The following is a 20,007-nucleotide window of genomic DNA, read 5'->3' as shown; positions in this document are numbered from 1 at the left end:
CTTCAACCAGAAGCCAAGAGAATTTCTTACATTGGATTATCAACCCTGGCCTGAAATCAGATGTGGTTTAGAAAAAAGCCAGAAAGTTTATGAGATTTAAAGTTTTTGCTCTTGACCATCATCTTGGCAAATGAGCACCACTTTATGGCTTTTAAAGTGTAAGTACAATGGTTACGGAGCACAAAGCTAACATTGAATTATGCGGCAACGATGCTGTGGATGTATGACTTCCGCGCCACCACAACTAGCTTTGCACTCTTTTTGATTTGAGCGCGATGACATTTGTAGTCTCTTGTAGCCACTGATGAGCAACTGTTCATTTAAGGCACTTGAAAATCCTTCAGCGTCTTATTTACTGCCGTATTTTATTCTGTCAAACAAAAAAGACAAAAACTAGTGTATTAAACCAGTGTGAATCACTGATTATTTCCATGCATTGACTTTGAGACCAGGCAACCAGACGTTCAACAGTCTGACTGTAACTTGCTTCTGGGCCGCTGCTGTCCTTTTTGATGTTTGTGCAGCAGTTTTTGGAATCATGTTTTAGGACTATAATTTGGATTCTGAAATATAGATGTCGTATTTGTGAGGGACTGACAGTGGGCTGGTGTTCAGCTGGATATATATAATTGTTGAGTCTGGAAGAGAGCCTCATGTAGTCCATAAAACTGGGAAGAAAAGTTTGTCCGTGTGGACAGGCTGAATTGTGGAGTGAGTGTTAGAACAGCGGAGGCAAGTAACTAGCTCAAATCATCGAAACTGACCATCTGCACACATATACCCCCCCCCCCCCTTCACGATACGAACATTCACTTGACACACGCACACATCTACTCTTGCTAAATCACTCCGCAAAAGAGAGGACATAGGTCAGAGAGTTGGCCCGGCTTCCTCCACAAAGGCATTGTAAAACAATCTCCCTGAAACACGCACATGCTCCCACTGTGTGTTGTCCTCGCAGTACCTTTCAGCAGGGGTGCTGACCAGATGACCACCAGCCGGGGCCAGTGAAAGAAAAGAACTTGACAACGGGCATGTTATAAGGAGTACTAGAGCACAGGGCTGTGAGAAAGCGGGCCTGTGAGAATGGGAGGTCTGTCTCTCTATCAGCCTGTCAGAAGGGGGGCTGGATCAGCACAAAAGAGGCCTTTGTGGAGGTACAGTGACCTTGGAGGGTGGGAGGTGAGAGAGGGAGAACATGGAGAAAGAGAGGTTTCTATACAACTGACAAGCAAATATTTTAACTAGAAATAATATCAGGGATGCAGGATATTTTTCCGATTTCCCAGATGCTGTTTTACTATTGATTTTGGCCGGTTGCCAGCATTTACCCATGTCGATACAATCTGAATAAAAACAACCTAACGATGGGTGGCTTTTGCCTTTTTCAAAAGAGTAAACGTACCAAATGGAGATGGAAACCTCTTTAAAGTTCTTACCCGGGGACTCTTCAACTGGCCGGCTGTGCCTTCTGCTGTCATCGCCTTCACGGATTCTCCCAAACTTGGTCTTCGTCTCCAGACCTCAGCTACATGTCCGGTACTAGCTGGTACCTATGAACAAATCCAACTTGTGCGATTAATTATTTCCTCAAGACCTCTTTCCATTTTTTGCTGGCAGATGTCTCTTGTTCTTTTACTGTCTGCTAGCCCATGCTCGAGGTTGCCTTTGCCGCTATCTTCTTATAGCATTATGTAACTCATTTTTTGTTCGCATCAAACCAATCAATGGAAATACACCCAATACACATTTTCACATACAAAATTCCCTTGACAATGAGACAGAAACACAATTAGTGTCTATGACTGTGTATAAGTTGATATTTTAACTACTTTCTTTGACTAACAGCCACTCCTTCCCTCTGACCAGCATTTAATACAGCATTGTATTTTATTTATTTTTCTACCTGTTCATAATAACAAATGTTGCGCTCTGAGTTCAGAGGCTTGTGTGATTACCAATTGGGAAAGTGGCTATAGCCTTCCCGCCCTCCAGAGTAAATCACTGTCTCAATGCAGAATACACAAAGGCCTGTTTCATTCATGTGTGCCAGTATGTTACTGTCCACTCTTTGTTCGAAATAATTTCCCAAAGCCTGTAAATCCTCAAAGACTTTGCTCTTGTCTAGTGTGGCAGTGTCACCATGCTATATTTGGAGCAGAATAACGGAAAGCTTTCAGCGGGATGTTGAAGAAGCAGGTCAGCGCATGTGCAAATCGCGTTTCTTCCTGTTGACAAGAGTAAGCAAAGAGATGGAACTGAACACCAGGAGACCACTTAAGTTGAAGCCAAACAGAAAAACACCATCCACGGCCTCACAAACACTCCTTGACTGTGCTCCGGTCTTGATGTCAGCCCTGGAACCAGCTCTTGTTGAGGTCCAGACTCGGCCCACTGCTGGGGCGGCTCAACAGTCCTCATGGCTGGTCCTGAATCCTGGTCTGGTCCACTGTCCCGGCCCGGTGTTCTCTGCATGGATTGCAGGATGCTCCAGTTTCCAGCCCCCATCACAGCACATGTTCAGTCGAGGATGGATTTCATTGTCCTGTATAAAGCTGATACTGACATTCTATCAGTCTGACAGAGAGTACTGCTCACCACAGTTGGGTTATAGAAGGATTGGAATTAGGATTTTCATAATCCTGGGATGTGGCTTTACATGACGAGAAGAAATCCTACATGCGTCCGCACCAATACTCTCTTCTCCAGAAACGGGACCCCGTGGACAGTTTTGTCCGACTCCATGTCTTCTCACACCACTGAGAGGTGCGGGGTTGCCTAACACCACATTTTCTAATGAAAAAAACCCACACAGTTGGAGCCTTTCATCAGGGACCATTTCCAAGAAAAAGAGGGAGTGGATCTTTCCAGGTAGCATTCACTCTGGTGAGCCAGGACAGAGGCCCCCTTTCCACGAAATCAGAAATGTCTGATCGTGAACAAATGTTCGAAGAAGTTTGTAGAAACCGAATCCTTTATCTAAGTAATCCCTTGTGTTCCCCTCTTTACGCTTTGTCTTCACATTTATTCACTATACCACTATACCATTATACAATTCACATTTATTTTGAGCTCATGTGTCTACTTTGATAAGTAATGTGCTGCACTGAGGTGTTGCTCCGGGGGACGGTTGGACAGGAAATGTGATTTCATCAAATCCTTTTGGTTGTTCCTCAGTTAGGCTCTCTCACTTCAAACCTGCTCATGTTTCTACATCTTCTAACTTTTTTTTGGCGGCTGGTCAGATTGAAATTGTGAGACAAATTCTAAGCTTATTGCAAACTCTTTTTTTTTTTTTTGTCTTAAACGCAGCTTGAATGATGGAGTGAGTCAGCTACTCAATCCCACCCCATGTGAAACAGGTTTGGGTGGATTATTGCAACATACTCGGAAAGTACAATCAATGCATCTCACCATGAAGCAGTTGGACATGGTGATGAGGTCACACAGCCCTGCTCTCAACTGTTCCCAAATCAGCCGTTCTTGAAGGATCAACTGGAACAGGGACATTAGCTGACTTGTGACAGCTGGCTTCTTTCCCTCCTGTATCTGATCTGTATAACTAACTGAAGTACATTTTGGGAAAATCATCCAGGTAATTTTTGTGTGAACACACAGGATTTTGATCAAATTTGTGACATGAATCAGTTCAAGTTAGGAATTCTGCGTGAGGGGGCATAGTGTTGTGGTTCTACGTCAAAAACAAAGTCAAATCTTTTAAACCTTTTTAATTCCAATTGAACAGAGTTTCCTTGACAGAAACATTTTGAACAGGTCTGATCAGCACTCATTTTCCCACTTGTGTCTCATGTGTGTCCTTACCCCTCCCTCCTCTCTCAGCTATCCGTTATTGAGGCTTCCCCTGCCCGGGACAGGGCCTGTGGAGTTCACCACAGGGGTGCGAGACTACAGCGTCCCTTCCCATGAGCCTCAGGAAGACCTTGGAGAACGACCCGACTGGGTAGGAGAAGAGGACGCATGCACACACTTCAGTTGTATACACTTGTATACACTCTAAACTGATGTCACGTCACAAACACAGTCCTCGCTCTGAAAACTGGTGCTGAGACATAAAGGAGGTTAGCACAAGTTTGCTAACTGGTCAGCAGTGTTTTGACAGTCAGGACAGGAAACTTGCATGAATTAAATTGTAGTCTTATTAAACTGAAGCGTGTCCAGTAGACTATGTGTGTGTTTCTGAGTGTGAATGTTTGCGTGTCTGCTTTAGTATCGGGGCCCTCCAGTCGCCTACATCCAGCAGGTGTTGGTGAAGGCAGCGGTGTCTCCGTGGGACAGTAACCTGGTGCCGGTGGACGTGTTTCGGTCACCGCTGGGCCGAGTCTTCAGCCTGCTGGAGGAGATACGCAACCACGTCCACTCGGACAGGTAAGCACACACAGTAGATGTTTGGAGGAATGTCAGCGTGCCCCCACCAGTGACAGCTGTCCAAACCACAGACAAAGATATGCCCTCTTCTTGATGAACAGATTTATCAGTAAATGCTCATCTCAGTTCCTCTAGTAGGTGAAGCAGATGTTTTTATGTAAACTGTTGGTCCAGCAGAAAGTCCAAAACCAAAATATAATCAATCCACAGAACTTGAAATTTAAAAAGCTACCAAAGTAAAAACTTCCAGGTTAGCCTAAACACATCCTGTTGCTCTCTTTCGCCACTTAGAGTCTGGGCGGGATGTCGGTTCCTACCTGCCTCCTCTTGTGTGAAGACTGAGCTGATTTGAACAGTGTTGGCCAATGACAATAGAGAATAATCACGTTATTTAAATAGCTTGAGATCCTTTCAGTTGTCTAATACGAATGGTTTTAATTTCTTGTTCACATCAACGTTGAAGCTTTCCTGGTTGTGCGTCTATGTTTGCTTCAAATACTCCTCTTTCTTCTCACCTCCTCCCGTCTGTTCCTCATCTCTTATCTCCTCTTTCCTCTCCTCTCAGCACCGGGGTCCGGAGTCTGGAGACGCTATGCCTCCAGGTGACGGACTTGTTTCCAGGGTTACGGCGGATGCAGTCGGTGCTGCCAGAGCATGGCTGCCTGCTCGTTTCTCCTGGCAACTACTGGCAGAACCAGCGTGAGCTGTTTGACTCGGACCCCAACCTCCTCAAGACCATTCAGAAGCATGAGCCTAAAGGGCTGCACACCTCAGCCACGCTGCGAGGTAAGGACCAGGACTCGACTGCTGCAGGAGAGGCTGCCTCAACACACACCAATGGAGAAAATGACTCATCAGCTTCAACAGCTTCTCTTGTCTCCAGTGTGTTTATTTAAAGCGATCAAAATTGAACGCAGCCGAAATAGCAGATTTTTTTTTTTTTTAATTTAAAAGGCTAGCACAAATCTACCTTCAACTAGAGGGTTAATTTGTGTTCATGTTTCTTAAAAATTGAGACCACATTTCCTTCTCCCCCAAATGTTCTCATGTTGATTTGTGTACATTCATTGTAAAGAGCACGAGGGGGGTTGTGTATTTGTCAGATGTTCAGTGTTTTTAACACAATACTTCACATAGAAGTGCCTTTAAAGTACTCTAAATAGCTGTCCTGAGCTCACAAGTACTTGTGTTTTTCTGTGTTTCCCTCCTTCATGACTGCTTTTGCACCAGCCACGTGTACAACTAGCCTGACGCTAATGGTGCTGGCTGGTTGCTGGCGAGTTTTGTAAATGGACATTTTGCGGACGATTTTTCTGTTGTTATTAGTTGTTGAAGAGGGTTCGTGATTCTACTGTCATTCTCATACAGTTGCATACATAAACATGGATATTACTCCTCATTTGTATACGTGGCAGGCTCTTCCTGAGTTCTGGAGTCACAAAGAAAGGATGCAGGAGAGAAATACATCTTTTGAGTTCAAGACATCTTGAAGTCACCACTTTAAAGGCAAAATACACTTCTTGGGCGACGAATCGCTTGAACAGACATGTGGCTCGACTTGTGTTGTGACATGTTGAAAGTATCCAAACTCAAAGTGATGCACCCGTTTGAGCTTGTGACAGAATGCTGGATAACATCCACTGAAGGATTTTGTCCAAACTCTTTCAAAGGGTTTGACAACAAACGAACCACAGGGGAACAACAAGAGCTGTGATTTTATCCTCTTCTATGTTGGCTGGAGTCAGCCATCATTCAACGGGAGAAAGTGTAGGGAGGTAGCGAGTGGGGGATTAGTGGTATCGGCAAACTAAGAGGCTTTCATATTGACAGAGAACGAGCAGTTTCATTCCCTGGAAACTTAGTGAAATCTCCTCAGACTTTACCCACTCGCACAGTGAACCAAATCACTGCACAAAGCCAGCTCGGCATCCTGCCTCACCTTCCAGCTCAAGTGATTTAGAGGTGGGAACAAGGTTGGAACTTCACTTTTGTGGCTGCAGTCCACTGTTGCTGCTGGATTCCAGAATCAATGAGCCACCTAAAAGAAGAAGGCCCACTATATTCTGGCCTCATTATTTCATTCTTGATTATTGGTCATCTTTACTTGCCCTCCTGGGCACACAGAATACACACATTCTGGGTTTTTCTGTATGCAGATGTCATTATTTGGTTCACACAGTTGCTTTGCTGTTTTTGGTCCCATAAAGTTTAAATACAGCAGGAGGAAATGCTAGAAAAACCCTCAAATACATAAAGCTGGGATTTTTTTAAGTTAATTTTAAGTGAGTGGATGTTAGTTTTTACAGTAGTTTTTGTGTGTATTTTAAAAATGTTGAATCATTTTGCGTGTGTGTGTGTGTGTTTCAGACCTGCTGTTTGGCGTTCCTGGGAAGTACACGGGTGTCAGTCACTACAACAGGAAGAGGGTGGTGTCATACACTATCACTGTAGTGTTGTCCAGCTATGATGCAATGTATGTTACTGATGCAACAGAGGATTACACGCGCACACACACACACACACACACACACACATGCACGCGCACAATCTCCAGCATCAGAAACCAGAAATGTCATAAGATGCAGGTCCATCAAATTGTGAAAAGTAACAATTTGAAAGAGCGAAGCCCTCGCCTCAGCTGGAGAAAACCAATCTTGTATGTTTACTATTTAACAACAGGAACAAAGAAGAACGGTTGCCGATCACCACAGAGGGCGACTGTGAATTCCTAAATGTGTACTTTGGGCACTTTTATGAGATTCAGGATGAGCGGACTTAAACCTTCGAAGTACATGCAGTACACAGTCATTGTTGCAGTCTTTGGCCTGAACTGGCCTTAGGTTTGAAAAAATGGTTACATCTTCCTAAAGATTTCACTATCCGGTTACTGAGTAAGTTACCTGTTTCTTTAGTGTTATAGAAACGTGTGTTAGTGCTTTAGACTCGTTGACTTGTAGCCTGTTAGCCCAAAAGAAGTGGCACTTTCCCGCCTTTCGGCTGCAAGTTTCTGAATGAGCAGCCAGGTTTAGCAGCCAGAACTGGTCTGGATGGTGAGTGTAATGTTGTCTGCCCCTTCTCGTCAGCTCATGGTCCCATCTCAGTACAGCTCTTATCACAGTTGGTCGGCTGCATCTGCAGCGCTGATGACGATGCTGGTGATGTGTGTGTCCAGGTTCCTTGGTAGTCTTCGAGCCCGGCTGAAGCAGCTCCACCCATCAGCCAACTGCAGCCTGAGGGATGATCACATGGTTCATGTCCACTTCAAAGAGGAGATCGGTGTCGCTGAGCTCATCCCCCTCGTCACCACATACATCATCCTTTTTGCCTACATCTACTTCTCCACACGTTAGTCCCTGTCTCTCTGCTCTCTCTGTATCTTGTACCTGATGACTTTTTCTCCCCTTGCCCCCCACCCCCACCCCCCCGGTTCACACAACTGACCCTGGTTAATCTTTAAAGTGTGCCAGAGATCCAGGCTCATGCCCTGTGTGGCTTTGTGTTCACACGTGTGTTTGTGTGCCAAGGTTGTTCCTGTCTGGTGCAGGGATAATCCTCCTCCCACAGGAACACACAGGCCCGCTGTAAGAACGCGCCCAGCCAACGCTCACTGACTTACCAGCACAAACATTACTTCAGTGAACAAACACTATTCAGAGTACACAAAATAAATATTCACACTCAAGCTGATTAGTTGACCTACATCTGATACCTTACTGGCCTTAATTTCAAATGTAAAAGTAATTTTCACTGCAATTTTGAGCATTTTGTATTTATTTTATCTTCCAGCTATAAATTCTCTCTTGATTCCCAAATTAATTTCATCGAGTGAATGTTAATGGCTTTGTTCTTTTTATAATTATGAAAGTATTGTGTGTAGTTTCACACTAAAAAAAAGTTTTAAAAGTAACTAATTGTGTGAATAATAGTAATTTGTCACATTGGTGTTTTTAAGATATGATATGTAGTAATCTAATGTAGTGTAACGTTCTTGTTTGATATTCTGTTGGTTCGTGTACTTGTATGGTCCTAAACAAAGCCAACAAAAACCCTACAAGTCTGTAATTATAATTAAGGTGACTGGTCTCTTGTCATATCCCTTAACGTGACCAAATATTACTGATGACATCCACGAGGAGCAGAGCTCTGATTTCTTGGGATCTTAATATGATCTTTCATGCGAAAACAACAACTCCCGTGATGCCGCACTCTCTCACGACATCATCGATACGAGTTTTGTGAATGTTTCGATATTTTGACAACCAGCAGCAGAAATCCCAGGGGCTCCTATGACAGGTTGACCCCAGCCCAGCGTCCTGAGCTCTGTCATCACCATGACCTCTCTCCTCCTGCAGGTAAGATTGACATGGTGAAGTCCAAGTGGGGCCTGGCTCTGGCTGCAGTGGTGACGGTCCTCAGCTCTTTGCTCATGTCCGTGGGACTGTGCACGCTGTTTGGACTCACACCCACACTCAACGGAGGGTAGGAATGCGTTTCATATCTTATCTGCACCTCAAGCAACCTGAACACAGGATTTCAGCCTGAACAGCCTCCTCATTTGTATGCTTGGCAGTCGCAGAGAATTTGTGGGTGATATTTAGCTGCAACCACTCAGCACTGTTGTCAAGCTAAATCCAGGGTACCATGAAGTCAGGAATTTTTTATTTTAGGACCTATTTTCTTGTGATTTTTGGTGAAAATGGTTAAGAAAGTGAAGAATCATTCTTTTAATTACTGAGAGTAGTGAGGTGGTGGAAGTGGCTGCGATGGGATTTCAGTCCGCCTGACTAGAACTGCTTGTTTCTGTCTACAACTTGACATGACTTGGTAAATAAGGCCATCTTTGAAAACTGCTGGAAATATCCTCCAACAGGAATGTAGAGTACGTGAACACACAGTAAACTTGGATGTTGCAATGGCCGCCGTTGATCTTCAGTGGTCATTAAACCCCTTAAGGAGGTCATGTTTTCTCTTCTGTCAGCTGGATTATGCAAGGATAAACTGGTTGATTTTTAGTTTTTTCTTTTTCCCTTTCATTGAATTGAATTGGTGTTTAATGAGCCACAGAGTAGAAGACATCAGTTGAGGGTTGAATCTTAGTTGGAGTTTGCACGGCTTGGAGTTCAGGTGTCTAATGGTCAGTCAGACGAATCCTGTCAGTACTCACTGTTACAGTTTCATCATTGGCTCAGAGACGAGGCGGCTCACTTGCCAAACTGATGGTGATTCCTTGTCTTAAACATTGAGAGATAACACACACACACACACACACACACACACACTCAGGCTTATCAACTTCCTGCTTCCTCTGCATTGAGTTTTCCTGGATTTATGTTAATGTTTACAGCGGGTGCACAAACAGTCTGTGTGTTACTGTTGAAAGAGGTGATTAGAGTAGGTGTGGCTTGGCAGAGGGGGTGGAGAAATTGTGCTATTGACATCCAATGTCTGTCCAATCCTGTGAGGATTATTAGAAAGCAGACAGCATGGCGTGACAGCGGCACATTGCCGTCCAACCATTAACCACGATCCACGCAGGACTACTATTGGCTGTGCTTGTACTTGCCACATCAAGGTCAACATAACTAAACTATGCATACACTCACATTCTGCTGGCTCATGGCTGACTCCACACACAGGACTGCTCAGATGGTCGTAGTGATAACAGCATGTGTGTTTATTATGTAAAGCGTCACTGAGTGCGTCCAGTGTAACATCTAGAACTGCTGCCTCCTGTGTGACCCAGTTATAGCCTCTCAACAACAGCACCTGCTTATCTGGAGCATCAAGCCAGTAAGTCCCTAAACATCACCACCGCTGGATGGGAAAACCCCAGCAGATAAACGCAGCTGAGTCATCCTTGCTTTATTCTGTCTGCTGCTCCGGGGGCAAATGGTCTTAATTGCTCTTTTTAATGTCATTTTAATGCTTTGAAGTTAGAGCCATGAGTCACTGGGACTAATGAAAGACATCATAACTCACTGGCTAACTTCTTCTGTGTTAACATTCTTACGTACAGTTAATTATTTATGAACAAAAGGTTTGGTGAAATCGATGCCTCTGCCGTTGTCTTGGGGCCCGTATGCTGCTGTTATTTGGTGCTACTGGGACACGCTGTCGCTGTGTGATAGTTCACATTGGTGTCCGAAAAATTGATCCCTTGATATTTCATGTGTTACCTGGAAAATGTTTACAGTGTTCTCCATCATAGTTTAGCATGTTAGCATGCTGGTGTTGATGAAAACACGATTAGTTCAATCAGTTCATACCTTTTTGTCTCCAGGGGTTATTAGTTGGGCAAAAGTCCTGGTTTTAATTCCCATTTTAATGGAGTTGTGACTCTTAATTACTGTTTTCTGTCTGCAGTGAGATTTTTCCTTACCTGGTGGTTGTGATTGGCCTGGAGAATGTCTTAGTCCTCACCAAGTCAGTGGTGTCCACGCCCGTCGACCTGGAGGTCAAGCTCCGCATCGCTCAGGGTGAGATGGAGAGAGAGAGAGGGCGAGATGCTCGGGAGGTTTCCTCATGTGTTGGTGCGGCCAGAGAGAGTTTGGGATTTAGCAGCTCAAGTGTGTCTTGTTTGTGTCTCCAGGCCTCAGTAATGAGAGCTGGTCTATCATGAAGAACATGGCCACTGAACTGTGCATCATCCTCATCGGGTATTTCACTCTAGTGCCGGCTATCCAGGTAACAAACACTTCTGGAATACCACAAAACAGAAAAAAAAAACTTTTAGTAAAGAAGCCTGGAGCTCGATGTCAGTTAACTGGGGCTTGCTGAGGTTGGGTTGAGGCCCTGAGCGCTCTTAGCTCACCATTTGACCCTAAACTCTTGGCCTCTTAAACCTCCTGACACACTTTTCCATAAGAACCAAGTCTCAAGAGCACTAAATGTTTGAGTGAACTAAGTGATCAGTGTGTTTTCTTCAATTCTGCAGTTGTACACTAAAAGTTTTAAGTTACATTTGACCTCAGTCATGAAATTTTCTTCCCAGTAGGTTGTTAAACTCAGTAGGACTACGTAGCCCTCAACATAGTCTTAGAAACAGGAAGAAGAGTCATAGGGCTGTTAGTGACTGGTTGCTCCTGACATGGCTTGTGTAGCTCTCGTAACATTTAAGACTTTGTAAGCCTGCGTGACTGTACAACAATGTACAATACATACACGCAAGTCAGTACAAACAGCCGTCAGACTTGGCGTCCTGTCTATGAGACTGAGTTGAGGGTCAAAAAAGTCCCAAATTAGAAGTGAGATCAAACCGCTGATGAATGACGCCCAGTATTCTAGGGATGATGCGTCTGCGTAGAGGAGCCCACCTCGGTCTGACGTCTCCACGGGTGTCTGTTCTGTTGCAGGAGTTCTGTCTGTTTGCTGTCGTTGGTCTGGTGTCTGACTTCTTCCTGCAGATGTTCTTTTTCACCACAGTGCTGTCCATAGACATCCGTCGTATGGAGGTGAGGACGAGCACACAAATACACTCACAAAGCCAGATGTTGATGCTGAAGTGACAGATATGAGCAGCAAAAACCTCCAGGTCAGACTGAGATCGGCCGGTTTTCCTGCCTTCAGAGTTGATGACATATATCTGACTCAAATGTAACAATTCCTGCGAACACCGTTACAATGAGCTTTACACCTCTTGAGCAGATGTACTTGAGGACGCATGGCAGTCACATGCCCACACACATTCACCACATAGTTTACAGATTCCTTGTTTTCTTATGTGCATTTTTGATTTAAAACCTCTTACGGCTCCGCGTATGGTCGCTTTTTTCTGTCCAACACATGCTGACGTCTTATCTCAATGGCCCGCTAAAGCAGCATTACCACTGTAAGCCGGGTTTAAAGCCTATACATGTACATACATCCACAAAAAAATCTGCTTTAAGTACCTTTAAAACTTTAATGCTTTGAGAAAATTGTGAAATTGAAAATATGGGATTCATGAGGCTGCAATGATCTGCTGATTATCAATCTCGTTGAGTCTGTAGACTTAGTCTTGGATTACTTAAGTTGCTTAAAAAAAGGTAAAAAATATGAAAAATTAAGTTGAAAAAAAGACTTGTCTCTTTTATGTGATTTTTCTTTTCTCCTTATTCTGCAAGTATTTTGAAGGAAAAGTTGTCAGCGGAGATATGATGAATCACAGACACAGATGCTGCTATCTTGTCATCGCGCCATCTAAAGTCACACACTAGGGCGGCGCTACCCAGATGTTGTTGGGTTTGGTGAAAACAAACAGAGCAGCACAATAATGGGAATCTCATGTGTTTGACAAATCTGAACCACCTCATCCCTTCAGCTGGCCGATCTCAACCGCCGCCTGCCAGCTGAAGCGGGGCTGCCACCACCCAAGCCTGGCCCACTGCGTCCACGTGAAGCCCCCCCTCCCCCACGACCCTCCCCTCACACAATCACCCTGCAGGCCCCAGCCTTCAGGAACCTGAGGCTTCCCAAGAGGCTGCGTGTGATCTACTTCTTGGCTCGCACTCGCCTGGCTCAGCGAATCATCATGGTGACGAAATCTTTGCTGCTGTCTGACATCTTTGCCCGCTGCCATTGTTCCTTAGTCTGAAGAGTTAAACAGTAAAACCTTTCCAGGTTGGCACGGTGATCTGGATCGGCATTCTTGTCTACACCGACCCAGCAGGCCTGCGCACCTACCTGGCTGCTCAGGTGTCTGAGCAAAGCCCTCTGGGAGACCCCGTTGGAGGTGTTCTGCCCCCTCACTTGGGCGTGGCCCCCGTCTTCCGTGGAGGAGATCCGACCAGCACCCTCAGTGTTCACCCTGCTCCAGATCCCACGCCCTTACCTGAAAACCAGTCCCAGGGCCACCTTGCCAGGGCAGGCCTCCTCCCCCAGCCCCCTTCTGCTGTACCTCAGATCACCTGGGGGGCGGAGGATGAAGAGGGGTGGAGAAGACTCTCCTTCAGACACTGGCCGTCACTGTTCAGCTACTACAACATCACTTTAGCTAAGAGGTGTGTGGCCAAGTCACTTCCCTCACGACTGTAACTTGTTGTTTGAACCTGCTACAAGGCCTCGGACCCCAGTCACTCACGCTCTCCCCACTGTCCTGCTTCAGGTACATCAGCATCCTGCCCGTCATTCCCGTCACGCTTCACCTGAGCCCCCAGGAAGCCATAGAGACGCGCCACCCTCAGGACACCAGACACCCTCCACCCCCCTTTCCCAAGGTGTCCACAGACCTGCAGACAGACCTCACCCTCTACAAGTCAGTATTGTCTTACATTATCAATTTATTACACTCAACAATGTGTGAATGACGCTGCGCTCACATGTCCAAGTCACTGAGGTTTCCAGTGGGAGTTGGTGCCATAACACTAGTGCGTCCTTGACCGTTGCCACCAGTGTCATCGGTAAGCCTCCAAGCCTGCTCTGTAGCACTTGCAGCAGCTGGAGCACGAACGCAGAAGCTGATCAAGGTCGTTACTGCTGAATTATGGCAGATATCAGCCGGGGAGAAACAGGGCACTGGCTAAACAGGAGATTTATGGGAAAATAAATCCTTTAGTCATTCAAATTCTCGTACGAGTCAAAGAACATAGGTACCAACAATTTTCTGAATCTTGTATCTTGTGGGATAAAAGGTTGTGTAAAAGCAAGACAAGAAGTCTTTGACATTGGTGCTACGTGTGCTGTATGGAGTGTCACCACTGATGGTTATCTGAGGCAGAAACGGAGACAAAGAAAGTGAACTAAGACAAGAGAGGTCGTCTGTTGTCGACGCTGCTGGGCTGAACCAGCCTGGCTGACCGGCTGCCTTGGAGGGGAAGATGATTTAACTCGTAGAATCTCTGCGTCACGGAGGTTTATTGTGTGTTGTTCTTTTCCTCAGGTGCTGACCGATGGGTGTGCAATGTTGGTTTTGTATAAACCGTAATACGTCTTCTTTTCCATGGCAGCCTTCCATACAGTTTCAATTGTTTGATCGTGACTTTGACTGTCAGTTCTGATTAAGAAAGAACTGGTTTTGTTCACATAAAAAAATGAAAATCTAAAATCTTGTGAGTCTCGATTTGATTTTTCATGACTGTTGTGTTGTGTAAGGCAGCGTGTTGCCGGCCAGACTGCTAAGTGGAAGGTGAGGCTCTTGGTTTAATCTTTGGCCGGTAGATATGGAGGCTATCAGCTGAAGTTAGGTCAGGGTCGTGACCTTCACCGCAGGGATCTGGCATCTGCTGTTCCAGCCCATTTAGGCGTCCCTGAGATGCAGACGCGGCCTGTGACATGAAGGTCAGCAAGCTGTTAAAACCTGATTCAGAGCAGGTTGCAACACAGCCATAAACAAATATGAATACAAGACTCGTCCTCGGCAGTCTCGCGGTAGTGCTGATACAGTCAGAGAGCTCCGTGCAGGTTTAAGATGGCGGCTGAAGCAAGTGAAACCATACCAATGTGCTGTTACCTGCTTAGTTGTCTAGCAGGGAAAAAGACAGATTTGATTGTTTCTGGCAGAAACTCAAGGCTCTGCTAACGGACATGAAGAAGTGGTGTTGAACCGTCCGTAGTTACAACTGCTGGATTCATCGTGCCTAACTTTTGAAGAGGAAATGCAAAATTTTCTCAGTTTCATGTTCCTGACTGGGAATTTGCCTTGAATGTAATAATTGACAATGTGTTTGAGTGTTAGTTGGCCAAAACAAGCAGTTCAGAGACATGACTGTTCAGTATTTGCTGACATTTTATGGGATGTAGAAAATTATTAGCGGATCATTTGTTCCATTTACAATTAACAATCAATTCTTGGTTTATAAGATGTCCGTAAACTACCGGTTCAAATCCCTGCCAGCCGTTTGCGATGGACTCACGTGTCTTTTTCAAGCAACTGTCAGAAACCCAGAGAAATGCCAGTTACCAGTTTGGCATTTTTGCATGATAATAGACTTTTTATCCAACTGTGCTGATGAAAACAGGCTCAGCTGATTCAGTGTGGAATTGCAGCAACTCTCAACTTTTTACTGGCCAATTTAAAAAAAAAAAAAGAAAAGAAAAAAAAAAGATTTCTTCCTTGATTGAACTTGGCAACAACTAACCTAACGCACAGTATTTCCCTGTGTAATTGTGGTGAGTGTGAGTGCCACAATAAAACACACTCAGGTAAAACACAGAGGACGCGCGCACGGCGCAGCTTCTGGTCTCATTTAGCGTGGTGAGAACGTGCTGCTGGGGAGCAGTTGACGGGTATTTCAGGCTGAGCAGGTAACGCTGCTGTGGCAGGTTTCTTCCTCGCAGTAGTGCCACATTCCACAGCCGCTGGTGGAGCCTAGGGACCGATGGGATGAGAAGATCCCATCTGCAGCAGGAACGTCCTTCCAACCCCTCTCCTGGTTGTCAAGATGCTCTCAGCTGCAGTTAATAACAATTCCTCTCCCCGGTTTTTATCTGAGACCCCAGCACAGTTTGTATAAGGATGTTTTATATTCACTTGTGTTATTTTATATTTCTTTTAGCAGTACCAATACTGTGAGGATTCTTGTACTGTATATTTATTCATGAAAATACTATCACGGAGCTGCAGGGTTTATTACTACTCTGGTTTTGACCCTTTAACTGCTGCCACTTGCTTTTCAAGTCGCTGCTGTAACTGAAGAACCGTTTGAGTCCTGTGAGACTTCACACCCTCTAATATGGTCTAAACTGGATCCCTGTTGTTTCTCCTGTGGTGGCCATTTTGGATTGTTGACTTTTACACAATCTTCTCTATAGCTCTGATTCTTCTTCGTCCCTTACTCCCCAGGGTGGCAGCTCTGGGCCTGGCAGCAGGCGTCCTGCTGGTTCTGCTGCTCTTCTGTCTCTATCGGGTTCTTTGTCCCAGGAACTATGGCCAGAATGGCATTGCTCACGGGCGCCGGCGCCGAGGGGACCTGCCCTGTGATGAATACGGCTACTCACCACCCGTCAGTGAGATCTCGCCGCTGCTGCTGAGGGGCCACAGTATGGTGAGACTGTACGCTGAGACGTCAGGGCAACCCATGAAGCCACGCTGAGTAGAAGTTCACATATCTGAAAATATCCGAGCCTGACGTCTGGGGAAAAGAGGAAATGTGGAATTCATCACACGTTTTGGAAACTTAAACAGGAGCAGAAAATAATGATTCTTTCTCAGTATTTCTGATGCGGTTATATTGCTGCAACATGTGACCTGCGTGTTGGTGAGGTAAAACTCTCATACATTCAGATGGGTTTTTTTCTTGCAGGACATCGAGTGTTTGGCGAGTGACGGGATGCTGTTGGCAAGCTGTTGCCTGGCGGGACAGATTCGTGTTTGGGACGCTCAGACTGGTGACTGCCTGACTGTCATTCCAAACCGCGGGTAAAATCTTTGATAGTGAAGGACAGAAAGAGATTTTGTTTCCAGCCACAGTCTTAAAAGCTGTTGATGGTTTCTGTCTTCGTCTTCGTCTCAGGCTGAGGAGGAGCAGCAGCAGCAGTGGCTGCTGGGAGCAGAGGGACGGGTGGGACAGCATGAGTACCGCTGTGGAGTCTGAGTGTTTATGCGCTGAGGGTCGTGACCGCTCCATCAGTGGCGACGGCCTATCAGAGGATGAGGGCTACCCTCTGAGATGCCGTGCCACTCCCACTCGGCCAACTCTCTTCACGGACCAGCCTGATCTCACGCCGCTCATCGACACCAACTTCACCACCCAGCCACCTTGCCACTTCATCACGCCACCCAGGGGAGGCTTCGACTTTGGAGGCCTGGTGGAGCGAGCCTACATGGAGCACGAACCCCCCTCGCCCTCCACCTACCCCTCGCCTTCCTCAGCTTCCTCCTCACCACCCTCAGGCTCCATGTTCCAGAGGAGACCCAGCTTAGGGGACGCAGCAGCCCCTCTGACCCAAGAGAGGGCATGTGCAGCAGGGGCGCAGGCCACGCCGGACTGGGACAGCTCCGTCTGGGCCATGGAGCTGAGGGGAAACCTGATCGCTGCTGGGAGGAGCAGCGGCAAACTAGAGGTGTGAAAAATAACAGTTTCACTTGTTGATGTAAAGATGTAAGACAAAGAAGTTGGAAAAAAACCTTCGGCAGTTGTTTGATGTGAATAAATGTGATGAGGCGTCGACCCACAGACGGACTGGTGTCAACTATCTGTACAGTAGAAAATTCATCGGTTCGAGTCAAAAGGATAAAGCAGCATTCAGAGTGAAGCCTGAAAACACACCGGCACCGTTCTTGACCCCTCACGTGACTTAGCAACAGTAGCTGCTGTCGCTAATCATCGTAATCAATCAATGAAGCAACACTGACAGTGTCTGCAGCGCCAGACACAAACACCACCATGCGCCAGACCTTCGCCTGTTTGCGACTGGTCTTCAGTTTTCTCCCCTCGCAGCAACAGCGTGGTACTGCGGAGAGGCCTGTGGGAACAGCTCCACCCACACTGCCTCGTACAGGTCCGGTCAGAATCTGAGCGGTTTGTTCTGGTGTGTGCGCTGCAGCATCTGTCCAGTAGGTGGCATTGTTGTACTTTGGTAGCAATGTTGTTTGCATAGACGACGCAGTGGCAAGCGTCTCAGCTTATCTTCGAGTTTTGCGGCCACATTGAACAATGAAGCTGATGTTGAGAATGTTGCTTCAACACTGATGCTAAATGAACTCTGTCCACAGTTGTGGGACGCGGTGGAAGGATCTCTACGCTGCAGTAATGAGGACGGCGTGTCGGGGATCACAGCTCTCGCCTTCCTCAACAACAGGTGACAGGCGTGCCATCCTCTGGCAGGAAGCTAGCAGGTTTCTTTCAAAGCGCAGGTTGCATCACTGAGGAGGCCGTCTTGTGTGAGCACTGGAGGGTGGAGTGTGAAGAGAGAGCGCCACGTCATCAACGCACTTCTCAAATGATAGAATATTCACTTGCTCTCAAGTTCACAAACCCTGTTTATTTCTCTGACGGTTTCAGGCGACTCGGCCATGAGCGCCTCTGGAACTTTTCTTAGTCGCTTTCAGGTCGATCGTTGTCGTGTTTTTATTTTCCTGCCGTGTCCTGAAGGCTCCAAGCCAGCAGCCTCCACGTGTGCCTCACCTCAGGTCTCGTGTTCCTCCTCAGGATCGTGGCGGCTCGGCTGAACGGGTCCCTGGACTTCTTCACTGTGGAGATGAACAAACCTCTGGGTCTGCTGCAGTACAGAGGTGAGCAAAGGGTTCTGATCCTCCGTGGTTTGTTTGTTTGTTTTCATGCGATTTTGACCAGTAAAAATGTGATGTTTATTTCTGATTTTGGTCTTGTGGTAACATCTTTTTCAAAGATGCTGGTTCATTAAATGTAAAACGATATCTCATCAGTAACTCATGAGGGTTGACTCTGCCCTGTCCTCCACGTGCCACGTGTCAGGCACTCGCTCAGACTTCATGTCGTCTCTTTAAATGCCTGTCGAAACGTCGACGGTCTCAGGAACGAGTCCGACTGCATTGATGATCCGTGGAATAAAGTAAGAGTGATGTGATGAAAGCGTGTCGCCGTGCTCCTGCAGGTCCTCCCGGCCGAGGCAGCATGCCCACCTCCCCCTGTTACAGCAGCGACGACGTGATCAACTGCCAGCTCACGCGCTCGGTGCAGTGCGCTCACCAGAAGCCGATCACGGTGCTGCGAGCGGCCGCCGGGAGGGTGGTCACCGGCAGCCAGGATCACACTGTCCGGGTAACACATGTGATGTGTGGAGGTGGTGAAGTGAACGGATGTAATTCCAGGGATGATGGCGTCTCAGGCACGTTACCCCCCCAGTCCAAGATTTCCTCTGTTGTGTGTTTGTCAGATTTACCGTCTGGAGGACTCGTGCTGCCTCTTCACCCTGCAGGGTCACTCTGGAGGGATCACAGCCATCTACATCGACCAGGTCAGGACGCCTCGCGTGCCTCGGGCTCACGTAGACGGCAGATGTGTCCGGCGTTCGCGTTTGTTTCTGAGCGGCCAGGAAAACCTTTGTGATTTTCAGCTTCATAGCTCATTCAATCGGATCGGTGTGGCTCAAAACCCCAACTCTGATCCGGTTACTTTCATCATTTATTGATCAAAGGTTGAAGTGCTTGTAGGGACATGGTGATCGGCTGGTGTTGGCCTACAGTAGAAGTCTGTATTTAAACACGCGTGTGCTGATATTTTCCTGCTGGCGTCTCGTTGTCAGGAAAAGTAATTCTGCTTCAGTCTTCAGTTAAAAAGAAATCAACAAAAATAACGAGCCACCCTTTTGTGTACTGATCAGTCGACTTTTGTGTCACTGTCTTCTCAGACGATGGTTCTGGCGAGTGGCGGGCAGGACGGCGCCATCTGCCTGTGGGACGTGCTGACAGGAAGCCGGGTAAGCCATGTTTACGGTCACCGTGGCGACGTGACCTCGCTGGTCTGCACCACCTCTTGTGTCATCAGCTCGGGACTGGATGACCTCATCTGCATCTGGGACCGCAGCACGGGGATCAAGCTTTACTCCATCCAGCAGGTACGCCAGTGTTTACTTCAATAATGTCAGCGTGTAGAGACACTAGAAGTGGGCGGAGCCTCTTCTCAACACCAGGCAGCTGTGAAGCGCTTGTTATCAGCTTCATTAGCATCTTCGCAGGTTAATGTATGGAGACAGTGTTTGTGTCTGTGCGGTGAGTAACCCCTC

At 46.6% G+C, this 20,007-nt stretch overlaps 1 protein-coding gene across 2 annotated transcripts in view; it reads left to right on the top strand.

Moving 5' to 3' along the window:
• The window catches only part of scap (SREBF chaperone), a 32,070-nt gene that overhangs the window by 8,312 nt on the left and 3,751 nt on the right, over positions 1-20,007 (top strand). For both annotated transcript variants that reach the window (XM_086217700.1, XM_086217699.1), the window contains exons 3-22: positions 3,841-3,961; positions 4,229-4,386; positions 4,952-5,172; positions 6,754-6,859; positions 7,559-7,731; positions 8,739-8,865; positions 10,750-10,862; positions 10,976-11,070; positions 11,739-11,837; positions 12,686-12,898; positions 12,985-13,364; positions 13,469-13,618; positions 16,145-16,346; positions 16,605-16,720; positions 16,815-17,364; positions 18,017-18,102; positions 18,453-18,535; positions 18,877-19,043; positions 19,159-19,239; positions 19,633-19,839. In XM_086217700.1, the coding sequence (XP_086073826.1) occupies positions 3,841-3,961; positions 4,229-4,386; positions 4,952-5,172; positions 6,754-6,859; positions 7,559-7,731; positions 8,739-8,865; positions 10,750-10,862; positions 10,976-11,070; positions 11,739-11,837; positions 12,686-12,898; positions 12,985-13,364; positions 13,469-13,618; positions 16,145-16,346; positions 16,605-16,720; positions 16,815-17,364; positions 18,017-18,102; positions 18,453-18,535; positions 18,877-19,043; positions 19,159-19,239; positions 19,633-19,839 (3,448 nt within the window). The remainder of the gene's footprint in view (positions 1-3,840; positions 3,962-4,228; positions 4,387-4,951; positions 5,173-6,753; positions 6,860-7,558; positions 7,732-8,738; positions 8,866-10,749; positions 10,863-10,975; positions 11,071-11,738; positions 11,838-12,685; positions 12,899-12,984; positions 13,365-13,468; positions 13,619-16,144; positions 16,347-16,604; positions 16,721-16,814; positions 17,365-18,016; positions 18,103-18,452; positions 18,536-18,876; positions 19,044-19,158; positions 19,240-19,632; positions 19,840-20,007) is intronic.

The sequence above is a fragment of the Aulostomus chinensis genome, chromosome 11 (genome assembly GCF_037954235.1).
Source record: "Aulostomus chinensis isolate RoL2024-O1b breed Wild chromosome 11, RoL_Achi_v1.0, whole genome shotgun sequence".
Classification (NCBI taxonomy): Eukaryota; Metazoa; Chordata; class Actinopteri; order Syngnathiformes; family Aulostomidae; genus Aulostomus; species Aulostomus chinensis.
The sequence above is the reverse complement of the archived record's forward strand: the minus strand, read 5'-3'. Positions and strand labels throughout refer to the sequence as shown.